Here is a 24,544-nt window from a genome sequence, read left to right as displayed (position 1 = left end):
GATTGGCCCTGGTTAGGGACCTCCATCATAACTATGCCCAGGGATGCGCGGTGATGTGCTCGCCTGCCACTATTCCCCCACCAGCCCAGAGAGTTCCTCCACTGCATAAGCTCAGCCCGTGCAAAGTTCTCAGTCTGGTTGCAGGAGACCCAAGCCGCCAGAAGGGTGATATCTCCCAGCAGCCACACCAGGCTGAGACTTTGCATGCCCGGACATGGGGCAGTGGGCAATCCGCCACCAGTGAGCCTCACTCGGAGTGCAGGGTCCCCTCCCTTAACACAAGCCTCACTCAGGAATTTTGTCTCTTAAATCTTCTATTGTATGTTTAAATTAAAACTCCCAGATGTACAAACAGGTCTCTTGAATCACATGCTTGCCCAAGCTAGCATCTATTTTAAAAGTTGTATCTTCTGAGATTTCCCTTGTGTTTAACGTGTTCCCTGCTATCTGGAACTTTCTAGATGTTCCCCTGTCCTTAACTCCACACTGCTGCATATTTCTATTCATTCTCCTGCCCCTCTAGGCTTCTCTGTCTTCCCCCACACCAGATCCTGCCTCCCCCTTTCTCCGTTTCCTCACCCACCCTGCTCCCTCCTTTCATGTTTCTCTTTGCCCCGACTTATGCGTATACCAAGAGACATCCTCTACTCTGTACAAATGGGTTAGGCTAAGAATACAGGAGTGGGATTCAAATTTCACAGGGCTCATAAACTAGATTTTTAGGCTACAGGAAGAGGATGAAAGTCCTGAGGGGACAGAACACATCCTGGGCAGGCCCCAGAGCTAAAATCTGATAGTGTAATAACCTGTAAAGTCATGGAGCTTCAGGAAATAGTATAGACATCAGCCTGAGCCAATCACTCTCTTGGTTCCTTGGGCCTCACTCCATACCCACTGATCACTCTCTACTTGGATGACATTGAAATCCTGAAATTTCTGCCTCCACTTTCTGAGCTCTGTGATTAAAGGCCTGTGTCACAATGCCTGTCTTTAGTGGCTTCAACTTCATCTAATGCGGTCATTAGACTTGCAGGTGTAGTAAGATGTTCAGTTACACTTTCCTACAGTTGAAAAACCACTTATCTCTGTGAGCTTGAGTTGAACCATCTTTAGAATAAAGAAAGAAGTCTCTACTAGTCCTTTCATGAGTCACAAGAGTTTATAACAGTTATAACAATGATAAAGAAAAACAATATTGCTTATAGTTTAGAGATAGAAGAGTTTAAGGCAAAAAGGACTGTATTTGGTGGTAGCCTTCTTCAGTTCCTCAGAGTAGCCTATATCTTCCTGGCCTTGCTAAGGAGTCAGGCTCAGCCACATAACCCCATTAAGCCAACCAAGACAGCCTTAATTAGCTGGCTTTGAAATGCCCTGTTATAATAGGGGCCCTCTACCAGAAAGGTGGGCAAATCTTCCTGATATTCTAGAAGACTGGAATCTACTTACTTACTTCCAGGCCAGCCAGATTCATGGTGAAACTATTCTATAAAATAATAATAAAAAATTGAAAACAATAGAAAAAGACAGGAAAAAAGCAAATTTATCATGAAAATTAGAAACAGTATTTATTAAGTGTGTCTAAATTGGAACAATGATAAAGACAGAAGCAAACTCTTCAATCCTTGTGTCAGAAACATATTTAGGTGGAAGGAGAGAGATGCAAAGTAAGTAATCCATCCAAGCACTATAACAATTTTCCAGCTGTCTCTCAAACCTACTGCATCCTTAGCTCCTGTCTCCTGCAATGTGCAAATGTTTGTTCAGCAGAAACAATCTGCTCTGGAGGACTCAGTCTTACCCAGAATGTGATTACCCAGGAAATTTGAATTTTACGCAGTCCACTGTTTCACCAATTGTTAGCCAAAGGGAGAAATATTCTTTAGAATATCCTCAGTCTTCCCAGGGATGCAGGTTACAGGGATTAATGAATGGGTGGGGACTGCCAGGGAAAGAGCACAGTGCTTTTATTGGCAGCTACCTTGTAGTTGCCAAGAATAAGGAAAGAGTAGAAGACCTGGAGGGGCTGTCCCACCACAGCTAAGTGGATGCAGAGGGTACGGTAGGAGCCAGCTTGTCCTCAGGTACACCCTGAGCATTGCTTTCTAGACTTTTGATCCTTTAGCTTTCAAATCCAAGGCTCTCCCCCTCATAGTTCTTCCATACCTCTCACAGCTCTTTGTAAAGGCATGATTGCCCCAGTCTTAGAGTGACTTCTGTTTAAGGCTCAGAATCTCCTGAAGTCCTCCTAACAGAATTTCACAGGCTCAGAGAAGCAGAATACCTTCCTGTTCATACAAGTCAGACTTCATGACTGCAACTTTCTTTCTCTCCTTATGGGAGACATAAACTCCAGCAGGCATACAAGTTACCTGTTTCCTTGTGGGCTCTCACTGCTGCCTTTTTTTTTTTAAACCACATTTGAAATAAACTGTCTTGTGGCATTGGTCAAGTGCTCCACCACTTTTTAAGACTTGTCTGTTTTCTCCTGATATTTCCTTTCATTCTTCATTTTGTAGAAATTTGGATTCTGAAACTTCTTTAAAGTGCTAAGGCTTCAGATACTTCTGATGCAATCAAACTTATATTTCTTCCAGGTCATCAGGACATAATAGAGGGACATAATAATTTTTGATTGTTGAAATTTGTCAGATTTATAACCCAGAATCAGTAATTTTTGCTAACTTCATGTAAATTTATTGGCTAAAAAATCTTATCAAATCCTTTATAGTCATAGATTCCATTCCGTATGACCTTTTTTTCATCACTCAAAACTACTATGATGTGAGGTTTTTAACAGATTGATAACACCAAAGGTTGTATTCTTGTATAATGATGCCATGAAGTGCAAAACTTTACCACACTGATATATATATATATATATATCCTCTGCAGTATGAATTGGCTCTTGATTACAAACTTCTGCTAAACACAAAGGCTTTACCACATTCCTTATTTATAGGGTTTCTCTCTAGTATGTGTTCTTTTATGTGTTCGGAGATAACTGTGTTGTGAAAAAGTTTTGCCACATTCATTACATTCGAAGGGCTTCTCAGCAGTATGTGTGCTTTTATGTATTTGAAGACCACCATATTGTGAAAAGGCTTTATCACATTGATTACATTTGTAAGGTTTTTCACCAGTATGAATTCTTTCATGAATCTGAAGATGACTATGGCGTGCAAAAGCTTTGCGACACTGATTACATTCATAAGGTTTCTCTCCAGTATGTGTTCTTTTATGTATTCTAAGATGACCTTGTTGTGAAAAGGCTTTATCACATTGATCACATTTGTAGGGTTTCTCTCCGGTATGTGTTCTTTTATGTATTTGCAGAGTGTTGTGCCGCCTAAAGGCTTTACCACATTGACTACATTCATAGGGTGTCTCTGCAGTATGTGTCCTTTTATGTATTTGGAGAGTACTGTGGACTGCAAAGGCTTTACCACATTGATTACATTCATAGGGTTTCTCTCCAGTATGTGTTCTTTTATGTATTCTAAGATGACCTTGTTGTGAAAAGGCTTTATCACATTGATCACATTTGTAGGGTTTCTCTCCAGTATGCGTTCTTTTATGTACTTGGAGACTATTGTGCCGCCTAAAGGCTTTACCGCATTGGTTACATTCATAGGGTTTCTGTGCAGGACATGTCCTTTTATGTATTTGGAGATTACCTTCACATGCAAAGGCCTCACCACATTGGTTCCATTCATTGGGTTTCTCTACAATATGAATTCTTTTATGCTTTCGAAGGTAACTACGATGTGCAAAAGCTTTACCACACTGATTACATGCATAAAGTTTCTCTCCAGTTTGAATACTTTCATGCCTTTGAAGGTGACTGTGCTGTACAAAGGCTCTACCATCTTGAATACCTTCATGAGGTTTCTCTCTAGGATGAGTTCTGTCATGTTTTTGAGGATGACTGTGATGTGTAAACACTTTACCACACTGAGTATATATAGGTTTTTCTCCAGTAGGACTTGTTTCGTGCCTGCAAAGATAATCAAAACATGTCAAAGCTTTACTGCATTCATCACACTGATGAATCTTTTTAATCTCTATGAATGAGTTTTACAATCTGTTCTAATGGAAAAGAGGAATCAGATCTTAAGGTTTTAACACATTGTTTACATCATGGTGGTCCCATTCATTATGGGTTAGTTTTGTGTCTTTGAAGATACTTGGGATGGTAAGAACTTTTATTACAGGGTTCCCATTTATAACATCATTTTTCTATATGAGAGTTTTTTTTCATATTTGAAGAGAATTGGAAGAACTCAGCATTACCACACTAATTGAATTCATAAATTTCCCTATAATGTGACTCATGCAGCATATGCAAAGTGAACCAGGATATACAGAAGAATTTCCACATTCCTAGCATATAGGGATTTTCTGCAGTGTGAGTTTGTGGTTGTATTCCCAATGAAGTTGGAAAACAAATTAATTGTATACTTTTAACACATTCAGAAAACCTATTCAAAGTGGGGACTGGAAGAAAGATACACTGCTTCTTTTAATATCCCTATGCTCACATGGTTTGGATCCACTGTGACATATACCTATTGAAAGAAAAATATCAAATGAATGGTTTCCAAGGGCTGGAGAGATGACTCAGTGGTTAAGAGCACTAACTGCTCTTCTGAAGGTCCTGAGTTCAAATCCCAGAAACCACATGGTGGCTCACAACCATCCATAATGAGATCTGACACTCTCTTCAGGTGTGTCTAAAGACAGCTACAGTGTACTTACATATAATAAATAAATAAATCTGCCTTAAAAAAATACTTGTTTATACAAGGACAGGAAAACAGGAAGGGGTGATTGGGGAACAGGGGGAGGGAACAGGGCTCATGGAACTTTCGGGGAGGGGAGATCGAGGAAAGGGGATACCATTTGAAATATAAATAAAGAATATATCAAATAAAAAATGTTAAAAAGGTTTCCAAATTACATTCACATAATTTGACTTTTTATTCTTCACAGACATGTGATACAGAGATTGAGATTTCTCCACAACAACCTTCTTGATTCTCATAAACTGTCCACTTTACTAAACTTAACAATACTATAAGTACACAAGTAACACCAGCTTTATTATGGAATAGTTGCTTATTAGAGGCTTTGGATATATACTTAGCACCTACCTATTCAATGTGTATACCTTTTGTAACATCTAAGTTGTATGAGATTAAACAGATTGGCAGTTTGACAACATATTGCTAAGGGGCTGATTCAAATGGGGATATGTTAAGGCACTGTTTCCCTGTCTTCCTTCCGAGAGGTATGAATTGCAAACACCTGACATTGAGGTACATGGCTTTGTGAAAATTTAATAATCATTGATAAAAATCAGTTTTTCTTTACACTGTTGCTTTTCTTTAAAATTTTCTTAAGAAGCATATTCCTATCAGCCTGCACCTGAAAATTACCTTTCTTGTCTTCTAGAACGTTGAAAATGTTCTTCAATATTACAGTCTTCCCAACTGTAACCTAAAATAATAGTATCAGAAAAATGTATGACATATTATTGGAAATTAGGCAAAACTGAAGTTGCTATTTTCAGTGAACCTTAGAACCATGTTTGGTTTTATAACCTTATTCCTCCTCATCCTCATTTGAAATTACAAAAGAGTATCAATACCAAAGAACCAGCTGTCCCCTTATTTTAAAATGCCAAAGAAATTTCACTGTCCTACCTATAGCAGTGAGGTTTCTGTAGGTTTCCAGCATCACATCCTTGTAGAGCTTCTTCTGGGAAGGATCCAGCAAAGCCCACTCTTCTCCAGTGAAGTTTACATGCACATCATCATAGGTCATTCCATTCTAAAATATTCCATACATGTGTAAAATAAAAAGCTTTATGAAAAAACACTGTAACTGTTTACTTCATTGGCAATATATTCACATAATTTTGGTGTTCTCTAGATTCATTTCCTGATGAAAAAGTTCTAATGTGATCACTAAGCCAATTTAGAAGAAAACTAAATGAGGAGGTTCACCTCTTGTCATTTCTGAGCTCTTTGAATAGGACATTGCCTTGCCAGAGAAATCTCAGTTAATCAACATAAAAAGAGACAAGCAAACAGATGAAAAGTATGGAGGAAACATGAGAGAAATGGTATTAACTAGGTACAAAAAGAAAAGATAGTTAAGCTAGGGGTATTGGCTTGTGTCTTTAATCCCAGCACACAGGAAGCAGAGATAGGAGCACGCATTGAGCTGGATGCCAAGCTGGTCTATGCAACAAGTTCTAGGACAGCAGAGGTCTTCCGTATAAATATCAATCAAATAGACAAAAAAAAAAAGACAGAAAGAACTCAGACGCTTTTTACTGAAGTTCCTCCAAGAAATTGTACCTGCACTTCAGTTTTGTATTCATCTTCCAGAAATCCACAGTGCCCTGTTTGAACTGTAACATAAAATCTGACTAAAAGGAAATGAACAGGTAGCAATATAAGCACTATAAATGTTGATCATAAGTATGAAACAAAGGGCAGAAGAGATTGATCTCTAGTGAAGAGCTCTTGCTGGCCATGTTAATAATTGGGCTCAATTGCCAGTGCTAATATTTGGGCTCACAACTATCTGTTATTCACAGTTCAGGTCTTCTGAGGCCAGGTTGACTACTCTGAGGACCTGGCACACATGAGATGCATATTCATGCACACAGGCAAAATATTCATACTCATTAAAAAAAACAGGTTTAAAGACTATTACAAAATTACAATCTAATGACTCAATGGTCTTAAGTAGTATTAATGCCACGAATACATGCTATTCTGAAAAATAGAATATACTCTCAAATTTCAAAATTCAAGATATGGATGAAGATCAGTAGACTAGCATATTCTTGATGTGTACAGAAGCCTACATTCCAGGTCCATCAGCCAATAATAAAAAAACAAAAATTGCCAGGCATGTTGGTCCACATTTAATCCCAATACTCTAGCGGCAGAGGCAGATGGATCTCTTAAGTTTGAGGCCTGTCTGGTCCATGTAGTTACTTGAAGGGCAGCCAGGGCTACAAAGAGAAACTTTATCTTTAAAGGCAAAAGCAACAAAATTAAAAACATAAAAACATCAGTCTAGCAAAACAGCTTAGCACTGAATAGCAACTGCCTCTACTGTATGTTAGATGAATTAGGGATAGAGTCTTGAAAACAAGACTCCAAGAGGCAGGACCTGATTGATTAGGTTCAACATCAACACAGTAGACACAAAGTACAGGAAATGGATTGAGTCTATAAACACTTAAATTCCAAACCCAAGAGGGAATCTAGAAAGATTGTTTCTACACAAGCTACCATAAGGACGACAAAGAAACAGATAAAGGAGAGACAAGTGTCATCCTATGTTGAGAATGCACTTAGTCTAACTCCAATGATCCCAAAAGTTTACAACAGCCCATGCACTATTCAAATGTCTAAAGTCTTTTCTGACACTCAGAACAATCTCGATTGCCACATCTTGCAAAATCAGATACATCTGTCCAACATAAAATGGCTCAGAATACCCCTTCCCTTTCCAGTGGAGAGGAATGTGTAAATATTGAGGGGGGATTGGACCAAGGCAAGAAACTAAGCAGCGCAAACACCAAATCCTCCATCTTTGGCTCAGATACATGGAGCTTCAGTTTCAATGAACTTGGACAACCTTGTCCCTGTGTCTTCTCATACATCTTTCATTTTGGTTTACTTCCACTATATTCATCTCTCCATGTTAGATTTCTTATAGTTTAGGAATCTCAACATCTGTGGTCTCAAAATTCAACTCAGGCTTTATCCTCACAGCCTCCTGCAATGAACTCTCAGTTTCCACACTGGGGCTCTGACTCTGCCAAACAGATGGCTGGAACAGTGTTGAAATGAAACCAAATAGAAAGAAAAAAATCCATGATGTTAAAGTTTATATCATTCTTGCACGCACAGCTAGTACAACATGGGTGATACTACCACATTTGACTTCTAACTTGGGATGGACCGTGCCATGCTTAGACTATAATTGCAGAAGGTTTTATAATATGAAGTTCCTTCTGGTGACTAGGTATCACTTTTCTTACTATTTCCAGAATAGAAGGCTTAGCAGGAGGGAACATTATTCTTAGGATAACTTTATACACTTTAATGGAAGCCATCACCATTAAAAAGAAGGCCCTTGCTCTTTCTCTATAATGGTGATAACCTCATTGAAAATTGCTGCCTCTCTTTCAGCATTTGCCTGTCATCTGAAATTACCTAGTGCTGTTTTCCTCTACCGAACACATTTTGCATTTATTTTCTGCCCCACTTGCTGCTTTTCTTCACTGTAGTCCTACAAGAGTCACTAGTAATAACCATCCAGCAGTGTCAGGACTTCTTGATTATTTCTTTTTTTTTTCTTTTTTTCTTTTCCTTCCTTCCTTCCTTCCTTCCTTCCTTCCTTCCTTCCTTCCTTCCTTCCTTCCTTCCTTCCTTCTTTCTTTCTTTCTTTCTTTCTTTCTTTCTTTCTTTCTTTCTTTCTTTCTTTCTTTCTTTCTTTCTTTCTTTCTTTTCCATCTCCCTCTGATGACTGACTCAATATCTCAGGGCATGGACAGAATAAAAAAGATTTTGGACCAAAATATCACACAAATAATCTCCAGTGAAAGATTTTTTGGAGTCAATTTTCCATTGAAATCATATAACTCAACTTCCTCTGTAGTACTCTCAACACTCCAGTCTTCCAGATGTTAAAAGAACACCTGAGTAAGCTCTGGGTACTGCTCTACATGCCTTTTTCTAGGTCAAGTCTTGACATTTTTCCACATTCCTCCAAAAAGGGCATTCACAGGTTATGTCCAGGAGCAAAATCACATTTTGCTTACCATTTTTTGTTCTACTTTGCTCCTTTGCTGCTGAGATTAAATATTCTAACCAAAATCCTCTCAAGCAAAAAGTGGATTTTTGGATGGTTCTGTCAGACCACAGGCCATTATTTTGGGAGCTTAGGTTAAAAACACAAGCTAGAAAATGAATATAAAAACCATAAAAGAGCCAGGCGTGGTGGTGCATGCCTGTAATCCCAGCACTTGGGAGGCAGAGGCAGGCGGATTTCTATGTTTGAGGCCATCCTGGTCTAGAAAGTGAGTTCCAGGGCAGCCAGGGCTACACAGAGAAACCCTGTCTCAAAAACCCAAAAAATAAATAAATCAATAAATAAATCAATCAATCAATAAATACCATAAAAGAACTTTGTTTACTGGCTTGTTCCCTTGCTTGGTTGCTGCCTTATGTCCGGCCACCTCGCTTACCAGGACACTTGCGTAGGGATATTGCCCTCCTCAGTGGAACAGACTTCCCACATCTCTCACATGCATAGCAACCAACCATTCTGATGGGGATCAGTGCTCAGCTGAGTAGCCAGTCTGATGACTGACATTCTGAAATATTGAGAACTAAATCTAATGATGACACAATAATATATGAAAAAGTTTTCAAAAACCCCAAAATGTGTTAACTCTATCAATCATGTAAGTAGTAAAAACGCACACACTGATGATTGTAGCAACTAGAAAACACAGATTTACCAAGAAATTAGGAAAGGCAAGCTTTTAGGTTCAAGAAGAAAAAAAACTGTGAAAGTATAAACAATATTGCTATAATTAATTAAATCATAAAACATAGATGGATCACTGATAAAAGGAGATAAACGACAGACCTATACATATAACATAGTCCTTTAAAGAAGAAGTGCAAGAGTATAGTCAAAATCAGAAATCAAAGAAATCTCTGGTCAGCATTCACCCTATGCACTTTGCTTCTTTTCTTTACCAATACCAAGAAATGGATTGGGAGTAGAGGGCTATCCCAATTGGAGAGATTCAACTCCAGCATAAAATGGTTCAATATCACAGAAATAGTTTTGACTATTAAAAGTATGTTCTTCTCTCATGATAAAAGGATGTCTGTTAGGGTCATTTACAAACCATTTTGTTTCTTATGAGTGATTATTGGATATGTGAGGAAATGCAAACTTTTAAAAAGTAAATTCAACAAGCAGATTTTTACAGAAACAAAGGGTTTGTGTTATACACCTAAGTAGTTTATTTTACACTGTTTTAGAAGTCATACATAAGCACTTTTGAAAACAAGTCTATCCCAGTTTCTATCCTTCTATTTGTGTGTTTGAGAGAGAATGTCTTCCATTGTATATACAGGTTACACACCAGAAATGAAAGTGCCAGATCTCCTGGAGCAGGAGTAGGAGGTGTTTATGAGTTTCCCACCTTTGGTTGGCTGTGTTTAAGGAACTCAGGTCAAACCCAAGAACAATATTTGCTGAATGACCTGCTTGCTCAGCCCACATAGAACATTTTATCCAATAAGTCCTTCACAGATTAACAACAAAATTCTAAATATATTCACAGTAAACAAATAAGCCCTGGGACTCTGATGCCTCAGTATTAATTCACTGGGTATAGGACCAAGTAGGATGCCTCCAGACCTTTGCCACTTCCTGTTACCTGAGATGCAATACTCAGAGTTTCTCTTAGTAATCAGCTTCATCTCCCCCGATGTATGCCTCTAGTAGATACCACAGAACATCTCCATGATGTTGGCTGTTGGTTTGCTGTATATTGCTTTTATTTTGTTTAGGTATATGCCAAGAATCCCTAGTCCTCCAAGACTTTGAACATGAACTACCAGCAGTTGTAATTTGCTGAAGGCTGTTTCAGCATCTAATGAGATGATCATGTGGCTTTTTTCCTCCAGTTTGTTTATATAGTATATTACATTGATAGATTTTTCATATATTGAACCATCCCTGCATTCCTGAGATGAAGCATACTTGATCATGGTGAATGATAGTTTTGATGTGTTCTTGGATTCAGTTTGTGAGAATTTTATTGAGTATTTTTCCATTGATATTCACAAGTGAAAGTGGATTGAAGTTCCCTTTCTTTATTAGGTCTTTGTATGGTATAGGTTTCAGAGGAACTGTGGCTTGCTTGTCTTAGAAGGTCTCATAGAATTCTGCAGTGAAACCATTTGAACCTGGGCTTTATTTTAGTTTTTTTTTGTTTTTTTTTTTTTGTTTTTTGTTTTTTGGTTTTTGGTTTTTTTTGTTGTTGTTTTTTTTTTGTTTTTTGTTTTTGTTTTTTGTTTTTTGTTTTTTTCAAGACAGGGTTTCTCTATGTACTCTATGTAGTCCTGGGTGTCCTGAAACTAACTCTGTAGACCAGGCTGGCCTTGAACTCAGAAATCCACCTGCCTCTGCCTCCCAAGCACTGGGATTAAAGGTGTGTGCCACCACCACCTGGCTTTTTTTTTTTTTTTAAATAATTTACTTAATCTTCATTTAACTTTGTTACATGGTATCTGTCTATAAATTCAGCTATTTAATCTAGATTTTTCCAGTTTTGTAGAGTATAGAACTATCTCATGCAGTGGAGCACCAAGGCCTGATACTATTACTGATGCTATGATGTGCTTACAGATGGGAGCCTAACATGCCTGTCCTCAGAGAGACCCTACCAGCAGCTGACTGAAACAGAGGCAAATTCTTACACCCACACATTAGACTGAAGTCAGGGACTCTTATAGTTGAATTAGGAGACGTGTTAAAGAAACTGAAGGGAAGAGTGACCCTATAAGATCAGCAGTCTCAACTAACCCAGACCCCACAGAGCTCCCAGAGACTGAGCCACCAACCAGGAGCATAGATGGGTCAGACCTAGACCCCTGGCACAAATATAGCAGAAGCCTGCCTATTCACATCTCAGTGTGAGAAGATGTGCTTAATCCTTGAGGCTTGAGGCCCCAGGGAAGAAGAACTGGTGAGAGGAGAGCACCCTTTTAGTAGGAAGGTGAGAAGGAATAGAATGAGGAACTTTCTATTGGGAGGGAATTGGGGGGAGGGCAACTGGGATGTAAATAAATAAAAAATAAAGTAAAAATAAATTACCAAAAAGTGAGAAAGAAATCGTGCAAAGAACACCCTTCATAATACCCTCAAATAATGTAAAATATATTGAAGTAATTCTAAAAAGACAAGTAAAAGACTAGTCTGACAAAAAAAAAAGCTACACGTCTTTCAATAAATAAATTGAAAAATTATCAGAAGACGTAAAAATCTCTCATGTTCATGGATCAGTAGGATTAACAGAGTAATAATGGCATCCTATCCAAAACAATCTACAGATTCAACAAGGTTCAATCACAATTCAAGCAAAATTGTTTACAGACCTTGAAGGAACGGTTCCCACCTCTTACAACAACAAAACATGAGGCTAGCTAAAACAATCCTGAGAAATAAAAGAACTGCATGGAATTAGCATGAAAACAGACATAGCTGGGCAGTGGTGGTTCACGCCTTTAATCCTAGCACTTGGAAGGCAGAGGCAGGCGGATTTCTGAGTTTGGAGACACATTGCTCAATGAAATCAAACTTAATTCAGACATAATTTTACCCACATAAGACATCCAGAAATACACAATAGAGAAAGAACAGCACCATCAACAAGTGGTGCTTGTTAAACTGTATCCCTGCATATAGACGAACTTAAATCAATCCATATTTATCACCATGTACGAAACTCAAGCCCAAGTGGATTAAAGACGTCAAAATAAGACACGATACACTGAAATTGATAGAAGAGAAAGTAGGGAACAACCTTGAACACATGGCACAGGAAACAACCTTCTGAATAGAACATCAATAGTGCAGGTAATAAATAGGACCCCATGAAACTTAAAAACAACATCAATTAGACAAAGAGACAGGCCAAGGCATGGGGAAATATTTTGACCAATACCACAAAAGGCACAGGCCTGATATATATAAAACATGAAAAGAACTCAAGAAACTAGATGTTCAAAATATAAAAATCTCCTTATCTAAAACATCCAGGAATTTCAGGACACAATTAAAAGACGAAATCTAAGAATAACTGGAATATAGAAGAATGAAGATTATTCCTAGCTCTAAGAACCTGAAAACATCTTCAACAAAATCATAGAAGAAAACATTTCCAACCTAAAGAAATAGATTGCCATAAACTTACAAGAAGCCTCCAGAACACCAAATAAGCAGGACCAGAAAAGAAAAATCTCCTCATCACATAATAATCAAAACACTAAATGCACAGAACAAAGAAAGAATATTAAAAGCTGCAAGGGAAAAGACCCAAGTAATATACAAAGGAAGACCTGTCAGAATTACCCAGACGTTTCAACAGAGACTATGAATGCCAGAAGAGCCTGATCAGAGATCATGCAGACTCTGATTAGAGGTCATGCGGTCTCTGATCAGACAACACAAATGCCAGCCCAGGCCACTATCCCAGCAAAACTCTCAATCAACATAGATGGAGAAACCAAAATATCCAGGACAAAACCAAATTCAAACAGTATCTATGTACCAATCGAGGCCTACAGAGGATTATAGAAGGAAAACTCCAACACAAGGAGGGTACCTACAAAAAAAAAAAAAAAAGAAAAAAAGAAAAAGGAATCAATCATCTCACAACAAAGCATCTCACACATGCACATAATACCACCTACAAAAACAAACATAACATGAACTAACAGTCACCTGTCTTTAATATCTCTCAATATTAATGGACCCAAAACACCTATAAAGAGACATCATCTAACAAACTGGATACACAAACAGGATCCAGTATTTTGCTGCATATAATACACCTGATTAACAAAGATAGACACTATTTCAGAGTAGACGTGGGGGGGGATGGGAGGAAGAAGGTCTTTCAAGCAAATGATCCCCCCCCCAAAAAGCTGGCATTGCCATCCTAATATGCAATAAAATAGTCTTTCAATCAAAAGTTATCAAGCATGATAAGGAAGGACACTTCATTTTCATCAAAGAGAAAATCCCATCAAGAGAAATTCTCCATTCTGAACATCTATGCCCCAAATGCAAGGACACCCACATTTATATAAAAAACTTTACTAAAGCACAAAACACACATTGAACCCCACCCAATAATAGTGGGAGACATCAACACCCCACTCTCACGAATGGACAAGTTATTGAAATAGAAACTAAACAAAGACAATGTGAAACTAATAGAGGTTATGAACCAAATGAATTTAACGAATATCTACAGAACATTTCATCCTAAAACAAAAGAAAACACATTCTTTCAGCACCTCATGCTACCTTCTCCAAAATCAACAATATAATTGATCACAAAAAAAAAAACCCTCAACACATAAAAGAAGACTGAAATAATCCCATGCATCCTATCAGATCACCATGGCCTAAGGCAAAACAACAGAAACCCCACATGTGAACAACTCTCTACTCAATGATAACTTGATCAGGGAAGAAATAGAGAAAGAAATTAAAGACTTCCTGGAATTTAATGGAAATGTTGACATATCATACCCAAACTTATGGGACACAATAAAGGCAGTGCTAAGAGGAAAATTCATAGCACTAACTGCCGTGGTAAAGAAATTGGAGAGATATTACACTAGCAACTTAACAGCACACCTGAGAGCTCTAGAACAGAAAAAAAAAAAAAAAAAGCAAAGACATCAAAGAGGAGTAGATGGAAGAAAATAATCAAACTCAGGGCCTAAGTGAACCAAATAGAAAACAAAGAGAACAATAGAATCAACAAAACCGAAAGCTGGTTCTTGGAAAGAAACATGATAGAAAAACCTCCAGGCAAACTAAAGGGCCCAGAGGCAGTATCCAAATTAGCAAAATCAGAAAAGGGAGCCAGGCAGTGGTCACATGCAGCACCTTTAATCCCAGCACTTGGGAGGCAGAGGCAGCGGCAGGCAGGTTTCTGAGATCGCTGCCAGTGTGGTCCACAGAGTGAGTTCCAGGACAGCCAGGGCTATACAAAAACAAACAAACAAACAAACAAACAAAACAGTCTGGGGGGTGGGGAGGGGGAGGAGATATAACAACAAAAATGGAGGAAATTTAAAAAATCATCAGCTGGTTGTGGTGGCACACGCAGGTAGGATTTGCTGAAGGAGGCAAAGGCAGGAGGATTACAAGTTCCAGGCCAGCCTGGGCTACACATTTGCCAGGCGGTGGTGGCGCACACCTGTAATCCTAGCACTCTGGGAGGCAGATGCAGATGGATTTCTGAGTTCGAGGCCAGCCTGGTCTACAGAATGAATTCCAGGACAGTCAGGGCTATACAGAGAAATCCTGTCTTGATAAAACCAAATCCAAAAAAACCAATAAAAAAAAATCATCATGTCCTACTATAAAAGCCTATACTCAACAAAACTGTTAAAATGTAGATGAAATAGATGGGTTTCTAGACAGATACCACTTACAAAAGTTAAATCAAGAGCAGATAAACTATCTAAACAGGCCCATATCCCTTAAGGAAATAGGAGAAGTCATTAAAAACCCCTCAACAAAAAAAAAAAAAAAAAAAAAAAAACAGCCCAGAGCCATACTGATTTAGTGCAGAATTCTATCAGACCTTGATACCAAATTTCCTCAAACTAAATAGAATCCATAAAATAGAAACAGAAGGAATACTACCTAATTCATTCTATGAAGCTATAATAACTCTGATTTCAAAACCACACAAGGACCCAACCAAAAAGGAGAGCTTCAGATCAATTTTGCTTATGAATATTGATGCAAAAATACTCAATAAGATTCTTGGAAATGGAATCAAAGAAAACATCAAAACTATCATTCATCACAATAAGTAGGCTTCATCCCAGGGATGCAAGGTTAGTTCAATATATGATAATCCATCAACATAATCTACTATATAAACAAACTGACAGAAAAAAATCTTATGATTATCTCATTAGATGCAGAAAAAGCATTTGACAAAAAAAAAAAAAAATCACACCCCTTCATGTTAAAAGTATTGGAAAGATCAGGAATTCAAGACCCATACCAAAACATAATTAAAGTCATTTACTGCAAACCAACAGGCAATATCAAATTAAAAGGAGCAATACTTCACACAGTCACACTAAAATGGAGGACAAGACAAGGATGCCCACACTCCGCATCTATTCAATATAGTACTGGAAGTGCTAGTTAGAATAATAAGGCAACAAAAAAAGATCAAGGGAATACAAATTGTCAAAGAAGAAATAGAGGTATCACTATTCGCAGATGATATGATAGTATACATAAGAAACCCCAAAAAGTCTACCAGAGAAATTCTCCAGCTGAAAAACAACTTCAGCAAAGTGGCCAGATATAAAATTAACTCAAATAAATCAGTAGCCTTCCTTAATACAAATGATAAACAGGCTGAGAAAGAAACAAGGGGAACAACTCCATTCACAATAGGCACAAATAATATAAGATATCTTGGGGTAACTCTAACCAAACAAGTGAAAGATCTGTATGACAATAACTTCAATTCTCTTAAGAAAGAAATCAAAGATCTCAGAAAATGGACAGGGATCCCATGCTCATAGATTGCCAGAATTAACACAGTAAAAACTGGGAATTGGTCTACTTACAAATCCACATACACAACTCTTGGCCACATAACCAAAAGCTATTTCATCTTACCAAAAGTACAATGGTTCAACTATGTTCATAGCAGCTTTATTATTATAGGATAGAAGCTGGAAACAAGCTAGATTTCTCTAAACTGAAGAGTGGATAAAGAAAATGTGGCCAGGCAGTGGTGGTCCACATTTTTAATCCCTGCACTTGGGAGGCAGAGGCAGGTGGATTTCTGAGTTTGAGGCCAGCCCGGTCTACAGAGTGAGTTCCAAGACAGCCAGGGCTACACAGAGAAATCCTGTCTTGAAAAACCAAACCAAACCAAACCAAACCAAACCAAACCAAACCAAATCAAAAATAAATAAATAAATAAATAAAATAAAAGGAAAGAAAGAAAGAAAATGAAAATGTGGTACATTTACACAATAATACATGCCATGAAATTTAATGTCATGAAAATTAAAGAAAAATAGATGCCAACTAGAAAACAAAAATCACTTAAGTGAGGTAACAAAGACCCAGAAATGGAAACATGGTATACTTTCCCTTCTAAATGGATGTTATTTATTAAGTAAATGTTAATTGGGCTACAATACACAGACCCAGAGAGGATAAGTAAAGAGGAGAACTCTAGGGGGGGGGGATCATGGATCTCTCTCAAAAGGGGGAAACAGAATAGACTCTGTGGGTGGACTGGGGGTGAATGGGGACAGGAATGGAAGAGATCAGTTGGGGACATGGAGAGAGTGCAGTACAGGAAGGAACAACTGGATATAGGGAACATTTGAGGGTTAGCAGAAACTGAATGTACTGGTATCTTCCCGGAATTTATGATGGTAAACAAATAACAAATAAAACAAAGCAACAAATGAAGTGAGAAAGAAATCAGGCAAAGAACACCCTTCACAACACCCTCAAATAATGTAAAATGTTAAAGTAACTCTAAAAAAGCAAGTGAAAGACTCATATGATTAAAAACTACAAGTCTTTCAAGAAATAAAATGAAGAATTATTAAAAGACGTAAAAATCTCTCACATCCATGGATCAGTAGGATGAACAGAGTAGTGACAGCCGTCATATTCAAAACAATCTAGTTTAGGAGTCTAAGTGAGGACTTCTGGTAATGAAGAATTTGGAGTCTGATCTGGCCATCCTTTGTAGCAAGGCAGGACTTCAGTGGTGGGACTGGGCTACATTTGGTTGAGTTATTGGCCAAGGAGGTCCAGTGAAGATCCCTAAAGAACTTCGGCTGATGCTAGGACAGAAGGTTGATCTCGAAACCTGACACCAGGGTCCCATTGCTGAGAACTTCCACAGCTCACTGAATGTAGAGGATGATAAGAAGCTTGCTTGAGAAGGCTTGGAGCCTTCACTCTTATATTCTAGTCTCTCTAGCATGAGAAGATACCCTACAGGCCACAGAAATAAAAAACCCGTATACTAACCCAGCTTAAAAACCCTCTACCTAAAATCTGTCCTGCACGCAAGATGTGCAGAGGCATAGTATTTGAGTGTCAACCCAATGTTTGATTTAACTTGAGGCTGACTCCATGAGAGAGAAAGTATGCCTTATTCTACCTCGATGGACAGCAATCTCACAGAAACTTGAATGGTAAGCATGGGATGTGTATGGCCTTGTACCAGGTCATCTATTGCTGCATTATGGCTGTTAGCTTGGTGTTTTTCTGGTATTCCTAACAGTGTGAGCAGGTATTGCTCTGTCTGTCTTACCTGCTTCTAAGACTCTTTTCCTCTTATCAGGTGGCCTTGTACAGTGTCAATATGAAGTCTATTGCCTTGTCTTTTTGTATCTTGTTCTTGTTTCCTTGTGCTCTCTTGGAGGCCTGCCCTATCCTGAAAAGGAGTTGGAGGAGTAGATCTGAGGAAGAGGAAGACAGGAGAGGTTTGGGTTAGCTGGGGGGAGTGGACACTGGTCAGTATATACTGTATGAGAGAAGAATATATCTCAATTAAAAAATTTCATTCACTGTGCATAGATGAAAATATAAAGAAGGGAAGCAACAATGAACAAAGAAAAGCAAAACAGCCAAGGCAGCAAAAGCATGATTTTCGTTCTGTTTGTATAAAGGGTGACCATCATGCAGGAATTCATAACAAGATCATTGATGGGCCCTGTCCAGATCTGTGAAATCAGAAGTCTTGCTCTCAGCAATGTGAAATATATATCATGCAAGAAACAAACCCAGGTCATTTTTTCATTAGCTTCCACTAGTTTGGATTATGGAATTACAGAAGTTCCTGCACACTCATTACCAAAGAGTATCCTTCCTTTTCTTTAAGGAAAGGCAATGTTTGAATAACCATTCAAATAATATAAATATATATGTAATGTAACATAGTAGAGCTATATTAATTATATAATACATTAAACATATACAAAGCATTATATCAAATGTTTAAACATGTCCTCCAAAGCAAAAGTGTTACCATCTAAGGCAGGAAATTTTATCATAGAAAAGAAAGAGATGTGTCATTTGTCTATGACTATTATATTTTTGATAAATTGTAATTTATCATCATTAAAATTCAAACAAAAAGACTGTGTCTTAACCTCACTTTTACTTTTTCCTGCATGATTTATTGGGTTTCAGAACTTGGACAGCAGCTGAGGTGCCTGTTTAACATAGGAAAATGGACCTGGCATCTAGGTTCTCCTAGCATCCCCCACTCTACCTGTTACAAGGCATGACTGCCACACCCCATTCTCTAAGATGAACTTTTCCTGCCCCAGAAACTCTTCCTTCATTGCTCCCTTGGCTCCACCCTTGGGTGTGCACTGACTTTCTTCCTTTCTCTTCCCTGTCCCCTCTCTCCGTTTCCATGACAACTCACTGACCTCTATAAGGTCAGTGACCCTACCCAAGATCTGTTTCCCAGGGCAGACATGACCTTGAACAATGTGAAGACAAGGAAGAGTCAGAAGATATAGCTATTCTAGAACTAATATGCCGTCCCAGGGAGAAATCAACGCATACACAATTAAAGGAATATTTAATGACAGCATGCATTCATCCCTGGCTAATGCTCAAGCAGGAGACCACTGAGAACAGATTTCATATTTTATATATACTGTCAACTTTAAGTCTCTTTTAGGTTCAGTCTCCACAGTAAATTACATTTTGAACAATTTAAATATGAACAAGAGACTGCAAGTCTGCAAGATTGGAGATTTATACAGCAGAGATATTCTCATATTTTTTAAAATAAATCTCAATTGTTCGATTTTACCAATAAAGACCCAGCAGCCAGATGCTGGGGTGAAAGTCTGGCAGAGAATGCACCCAGCTGACCTTTCTCCTCAGCAGATACCCCACCAAGTATGTCCCTCTCTCACACCACCACACACACACACAAAAAAAAGAAAACAAAAAACCAACCTTCTAATGTGCCTCCCTTCTAATTCCTGTGCATCTCTATCCATCTCCATGACTCCTTCTTACTCTTTATGGTTTTTTTCTTATTAATCCTATTTGCACTTCTGTCAACTGGTTATGATCTGACTCTTAACCTATGGGTGACTTTGTTAAATACTGTTTATAAAATTCAAGAAGGAAGCTCTTGGATTAAGGGCGTGTGCTGAAGTTGAGCCACAGCAAAATTAAAAGTAGTTTTTTCCAGTAAATAACAGTCTCAGGTTTCACTGTGAGAACAAATATCCTGCAACACAGAATTATTTCTCCTCCCCCTCCCATAAAAAGCAAGAGGTTTATTTTCTGGCACAGTAGGTTCAACTTTCAATTAGTCCCTCAAGTCAAGTGGCAACCCTGAATGGCTATTACAAGTAGTTTTTATACTTTTTAGGAGCACAGGTTACATCAGCAAGGTTACAGTTCAAACTTATTGTTTAAGTGTATTGACCTTTAAATAAATCTATTGGCAAGCATGACATGCATTTGAACTCTACCTGGGACTTTCCAGAGGATCAGATGACTATCAGTCAGTACATTGTGAGAATTTTTTACTCAAGAATGTTCCTTTGGGTGGAGACTGGAACTTGGCTTAACCTCGACCCCAGACGGGAGGAGGAAGCTGCAAGGAGGGTGTGGGGCTGGAAAAGCCCTTAGGATTTCTCATTCCCCGATTTTTCTTGTACAAGCTCCATTCCTGGGGCTACACTCAGGGGTCTCAGGTAATTAACTCATATTCTTTAGGTCCTGGACTCAAGGTCTCGTATTGTTGGCGCAGGAGCATCAGCTGCACTGCTCCTATTCTCTCTTTTATGAAGGCTATAAGCTTGTTCAATATGCAGGGTCCAAAGGTCAACACTAGCAGGAGAATAATTAGGGGCCCTAACAAGGTGGGTATGAGGGTGGTTAAACAAGGGGAGGAGTTAAAGCAAGACTGGAACCAGCCCTGACAGGATGCTAAGTGGAAGATCCCAGAGGATGAGAAACACAGGAGAAGTAGAAAGTAGAAAAGATAAAAGCTGGTGGGAAGGTCTTGTACAAGCTTTGTCTTATGCCAAGTAAGCTTCTTAAGAATAGCATCTTGTATACTACTTACCAAGGGAAAATGGAAAGAAATGGGAAACTTACAATGGGACAAACTCAGGAGGGCTCTAATAAAATAATACTGTAGAAGGGAACACAGGGTATTTCAAGGGTATCACTTAAAGGCTACAGAGGCCTTCCCCATATGGTGAGAAGAGTTGGGTTCTCAGAATCTGAAGTAACCCTTCCCCGAAGGCTTTGGCCTCAGAGATCCTTACCACCTCTCCCAAGCATCTTCTTGCTTTGGAAAAGGGACTCTTCCTATGGGGTTATAATTCCCTTCAGCTCCTTCAGTCCTTCCCCTAACTCTTCCACTGGGGACCCCTGGCTCTGTCCAACGGAAAGAACAATAATATTAACTAACCAGACACCTCAGAGCTCACAGGGACTAAACCACCAACCAAAGAGTATGCGTGAGTGGGTCCATGGCTCCTGCTACATATGCAGCAGAGAACTGCCTGATCTGGCATCCATGGCAGGGGCGGAGCTTGGTCCTGTGGAAGCTCGTTGCCCCATGGAAGGGGGATGCTAGGGTGAGGTGAGAGTGGGTAGATGTGAGGGGAACCCTCTTAGAGGCAAAGCAGAGGGGTATGGGATAGGGGAAGGTTGTGGAGGGGAGACCAGGAAGGGGAGAACATTTGAAATGTAAATAAATAAAATAATTACTACTACTAATAAACATAAAAGAAAAAAAAAGAAAGAAAGAAAAAGAAGCTCCATTTTACTCTCAGTACACCAGGGCCAGGTGCCATACCTGATGATTTTGAGAAAGAGCTATGCCACTCTCTGTACATGAGGTCCTCACAGAAAGCCTTGCGTCATCAAGTCAGTCCTGGACCCAACAGTTTTTGGTTTTTTTTTTTTTTCTTTTCAAAGAGTTGTCACCCGGTGTTCTCCTGCCGTTGTGGCAGAACTATGCTTTTACTCAAGAAGAAAACTAGCACGTTATGGTAAAATAGGCTTTAATGTCGATTGTGACCCTTGAGCAGCTGGTTAGAAGACAGTTCTTTGATGATGGCCCCAGTGGTTGGTTGTAAATCAGAGAAGCAGCCTTTCCGGTGCACTGGAACAAAATCTCTGGACAATCCTGGTGAACAATGTATCTATCCCAGCATCCTAACAGGTCTGGTTAGCATACTACTTATCTGTGGGGTGTTTCCAAGGTATTCCTCCCTCAGCTAAACTCTACTTGGTGTCTAAGCATCGGTAAATCCTTGAACATCATCAGTTCTACTCTTCTACACTGCAGTTAATACTGGAGTACTACCCAACATGAGACGCCTTTTACAAGCTCTACAAAACTAACTCCAAATGGATCTTACAGCTAAATGTTAAATGATAGGGGAGTTAACTTTTAGAAGAGAAACTAGGCCTCTCTGAGTTTGACATTCTGCTAAGGATGTTTCCACACACAAGTCTCTGTGCCAGATGCTCTGAGCAGATGCCGCCCTCATAATGAAGTTATTCGCAGCCCACCGCTGGGTTCTGGGAATAACTACGACAAAAAGGGAAGTAACAGGTGGCCAGATTTGGCCACAGTTTACCACCCAGACCCAGTGACGACCCACCATACCAGCTCCCGCTGCACAACAGCCTGCTCTCCTTCCCTCTGTGGGCAGTGACTATGCACTCACCATGTCGCGAATGAGGAACTTGCCAGAGCTTCCCTCACAGCATCCAGCAGCAGCGCTCAGAGAAAAACAAACAGAACTTTTCAAGCCGGCTCAGCTACAAAGCTGAAGCTGCAGCAAGGCGCACCCGGAAGATCCCGCCTCCTCTGATCTAGGTCCACATCAAGGCTCTGATTGGTCCTTAAGTCTTGAGTTACATGAGCAGGTCCACCTCAAGGCTCTGATTGGCCATTAACTCTTGAGTTACAGAAGCCCCTCCTTTAGAGTGTGCTGATAGTCCGGACACTGCTTAATGGTTGCTGGCCAGATCTTCCAGTACAGTACCAGGCCTTTTCCAGATACACAGAGATTTGCATTTCAGTAGCTCTTGTGTGTCGTCTACCTGTCTGTCTTCCCATCCAGCACCGGGGAGAACCCACCACCTCAGCTCCTGCCGCTCAGCAGCCAGCTCCTCCCCTTTGTAAACAGTGACCTTGCGCTCCCGTAGTCGGGAAATCTGGACCTTGCTTGAACAACCTTTACTACCCTCATTAGACACTTCCCTTTCTTCCTTCCGGAAATGAAGGTGGATAAGTAATGTAAATTAAGCTTGCTTGTGTAGTTGCCAAAATTAACCCGTAGGCGTGACCTGCCCAGAAACTAGGTAACTTCTAGGGATGCTGGGAATTGTAGTTCTTTGTAAGTAACATGCCCTCGCGGGAAAGTACCGGGGCCAAATTGATTATCTGTATAAAACCCCTGCAACATGTGATCGGAGGCTATTCCAGCTGGGGAATTCTGCAGATATTTCTGACCCAGGTCCAGATCTTGGTCAGCACTTATTATTTAATAAACTGTTTCTTTAAATTTGGATCGAAATGTTTGAGTTGGTTTTTACAATAAAACTCAAGATTAATTAAAGTATGAGGCGCCTAAGGAGATAACTGCCTCAAATTTGCTTTTTATTCTGGATAATCGAAAGGTGGACTGACCCAGCTGAGCCAGGGTCTCCGCGAAATGCGTTTCCCTCTGCAGACTTCCAAGGCGAATGGCAGACTCGGAGAAAAACAGTAAGCTTGCTGTTGGTTCCTGGATTCTGGTTAAGGGATTCCTGTCTGATGAACAGGGTGAAATTGATGGGGGTTTGTACATCCCGGCCAATTGGGAGACGCCTACCTTTTTTTTTTTTTTTTTTTTTTTGTCATTTCCGCGTAACTGGGAAGTTCATTTAAGGCCATCAGCATCAGTTATTTTCTTATCAGTTATTTGCCAAGGAGCCCTGGAAATACCCTCTAGTGACGCTAGGAGGCAGAAACTTTAGTGGCCCAGCACTTGGCAACTTCAGCTGGGTTCCAACACCTAGGCTGTCCAACAAACAATTTATAGGGGATACCAGGCAGTCCAGGGATTGATTATACAAGGAGAGCGCTGAAGCACAACCCTATTGGTAAAATTCTCATAATCAGTCTGATGAAACCTCTGTGCCATACCAATTCAATCATTGCTGCTGTCTGTTTTGTGACTTGTCCATGTCTGATCTGTCCTTGGGTGTTAGAATTTAGGGACCGTCTAAATTAGACAGATGCAGAGTTAGAAGGACTGATGAGCCTAGAAGCAGCAAAGACCAATTTTAAATATCGTTGTCTTACGTATCTGATCTGTCTTTGTATGATCTGCCTAGTGAAGCTGGGCCTCTTTTGTGATGCTCTGACTTGGGGCAGTATCCAAGAGCCACAGACTCTACCCCAGGCACCGGCCCTTCTTTTGCCTCTGTCTAGATGACACGAAAGCTGGGTCAATAAAAACTTAACATCTGAGAACACCAAGTATGGGTAAGGGGGACTTGGGGTTAAATAATAGCTGTGTAATGTCCAGAATCCCTCCTAGAAGCCAAGTGCTGCTGGACTGCCCTACCCCCAACTGCACTGAGCCAGACCCAGCTCCTCTCCAAAATATGAATGAATCTTGGATTTCTGTGCTTG

The 24,544-nt window shown here is 39.5% G+C and overlaps 1 protein-coding gene across 2 annotated transcripts; it reads right to left on the bottom strand.

The window, feature by feature from the left end:
• Positions 1-2,936: 2,936 nt before the first annotated feature.
• On the bottom strand, positions 2,937-23,122 carry LOC127670627 (zinc finger protein 120-like). Of its 2 annotated transcripts, XM_052165101.1 has the most exons (5): positions 22,587-23,122; positions 18,173-18,320; positions 5,703-5,829; positions 5,436-5,496; positions 2,937-3,994 (listed from the first exon to the last, which is right to left on the bottom strand). In XM_052165101.1, exons 3-5 carry the CDS (start codon positions 5,821-5,823, stop codon positions 2,950-2,952), a joined length of 1,227 nt encoding a protein of 408 aa, XP_052021061.1. In that variant the 5' UTR covers positions 5,824-5,829; positions 18,173-18,320; positions 22,587-23,122; the 3' UTR covers positions 2,937-2,949. The 2 variants fall into 2 exon arrangements, with proteins under 2 accessions (XP_052021061.1, XP_052021056.1); XM_052165096.1 differs by lacking the exon at positions 18,173-18,320.
• Between the last annotated feature and the right edge of the window lie 1,422 nt (positions 23,123-24,544).

The sequence above is a fragment of the Apodemus sylvaticus genome, chromosome 1 (assembly GCF_947179515.1).
Source record: "Apodemus sylvaticus chromosome 1, mApoSyl1.1, whole genome shotgun sequence".
NCBI lineage: Eukaryota > Metazoa > Chordata > Mammalia > Rodentia > Muridae > Apodemus > Apodemus sylvaticus.
The sequence above is the reverse complement of the archived record's forward strand: the minus strand, read 5'-3'. Positions and strand labels throughout refer to the sequence as shown.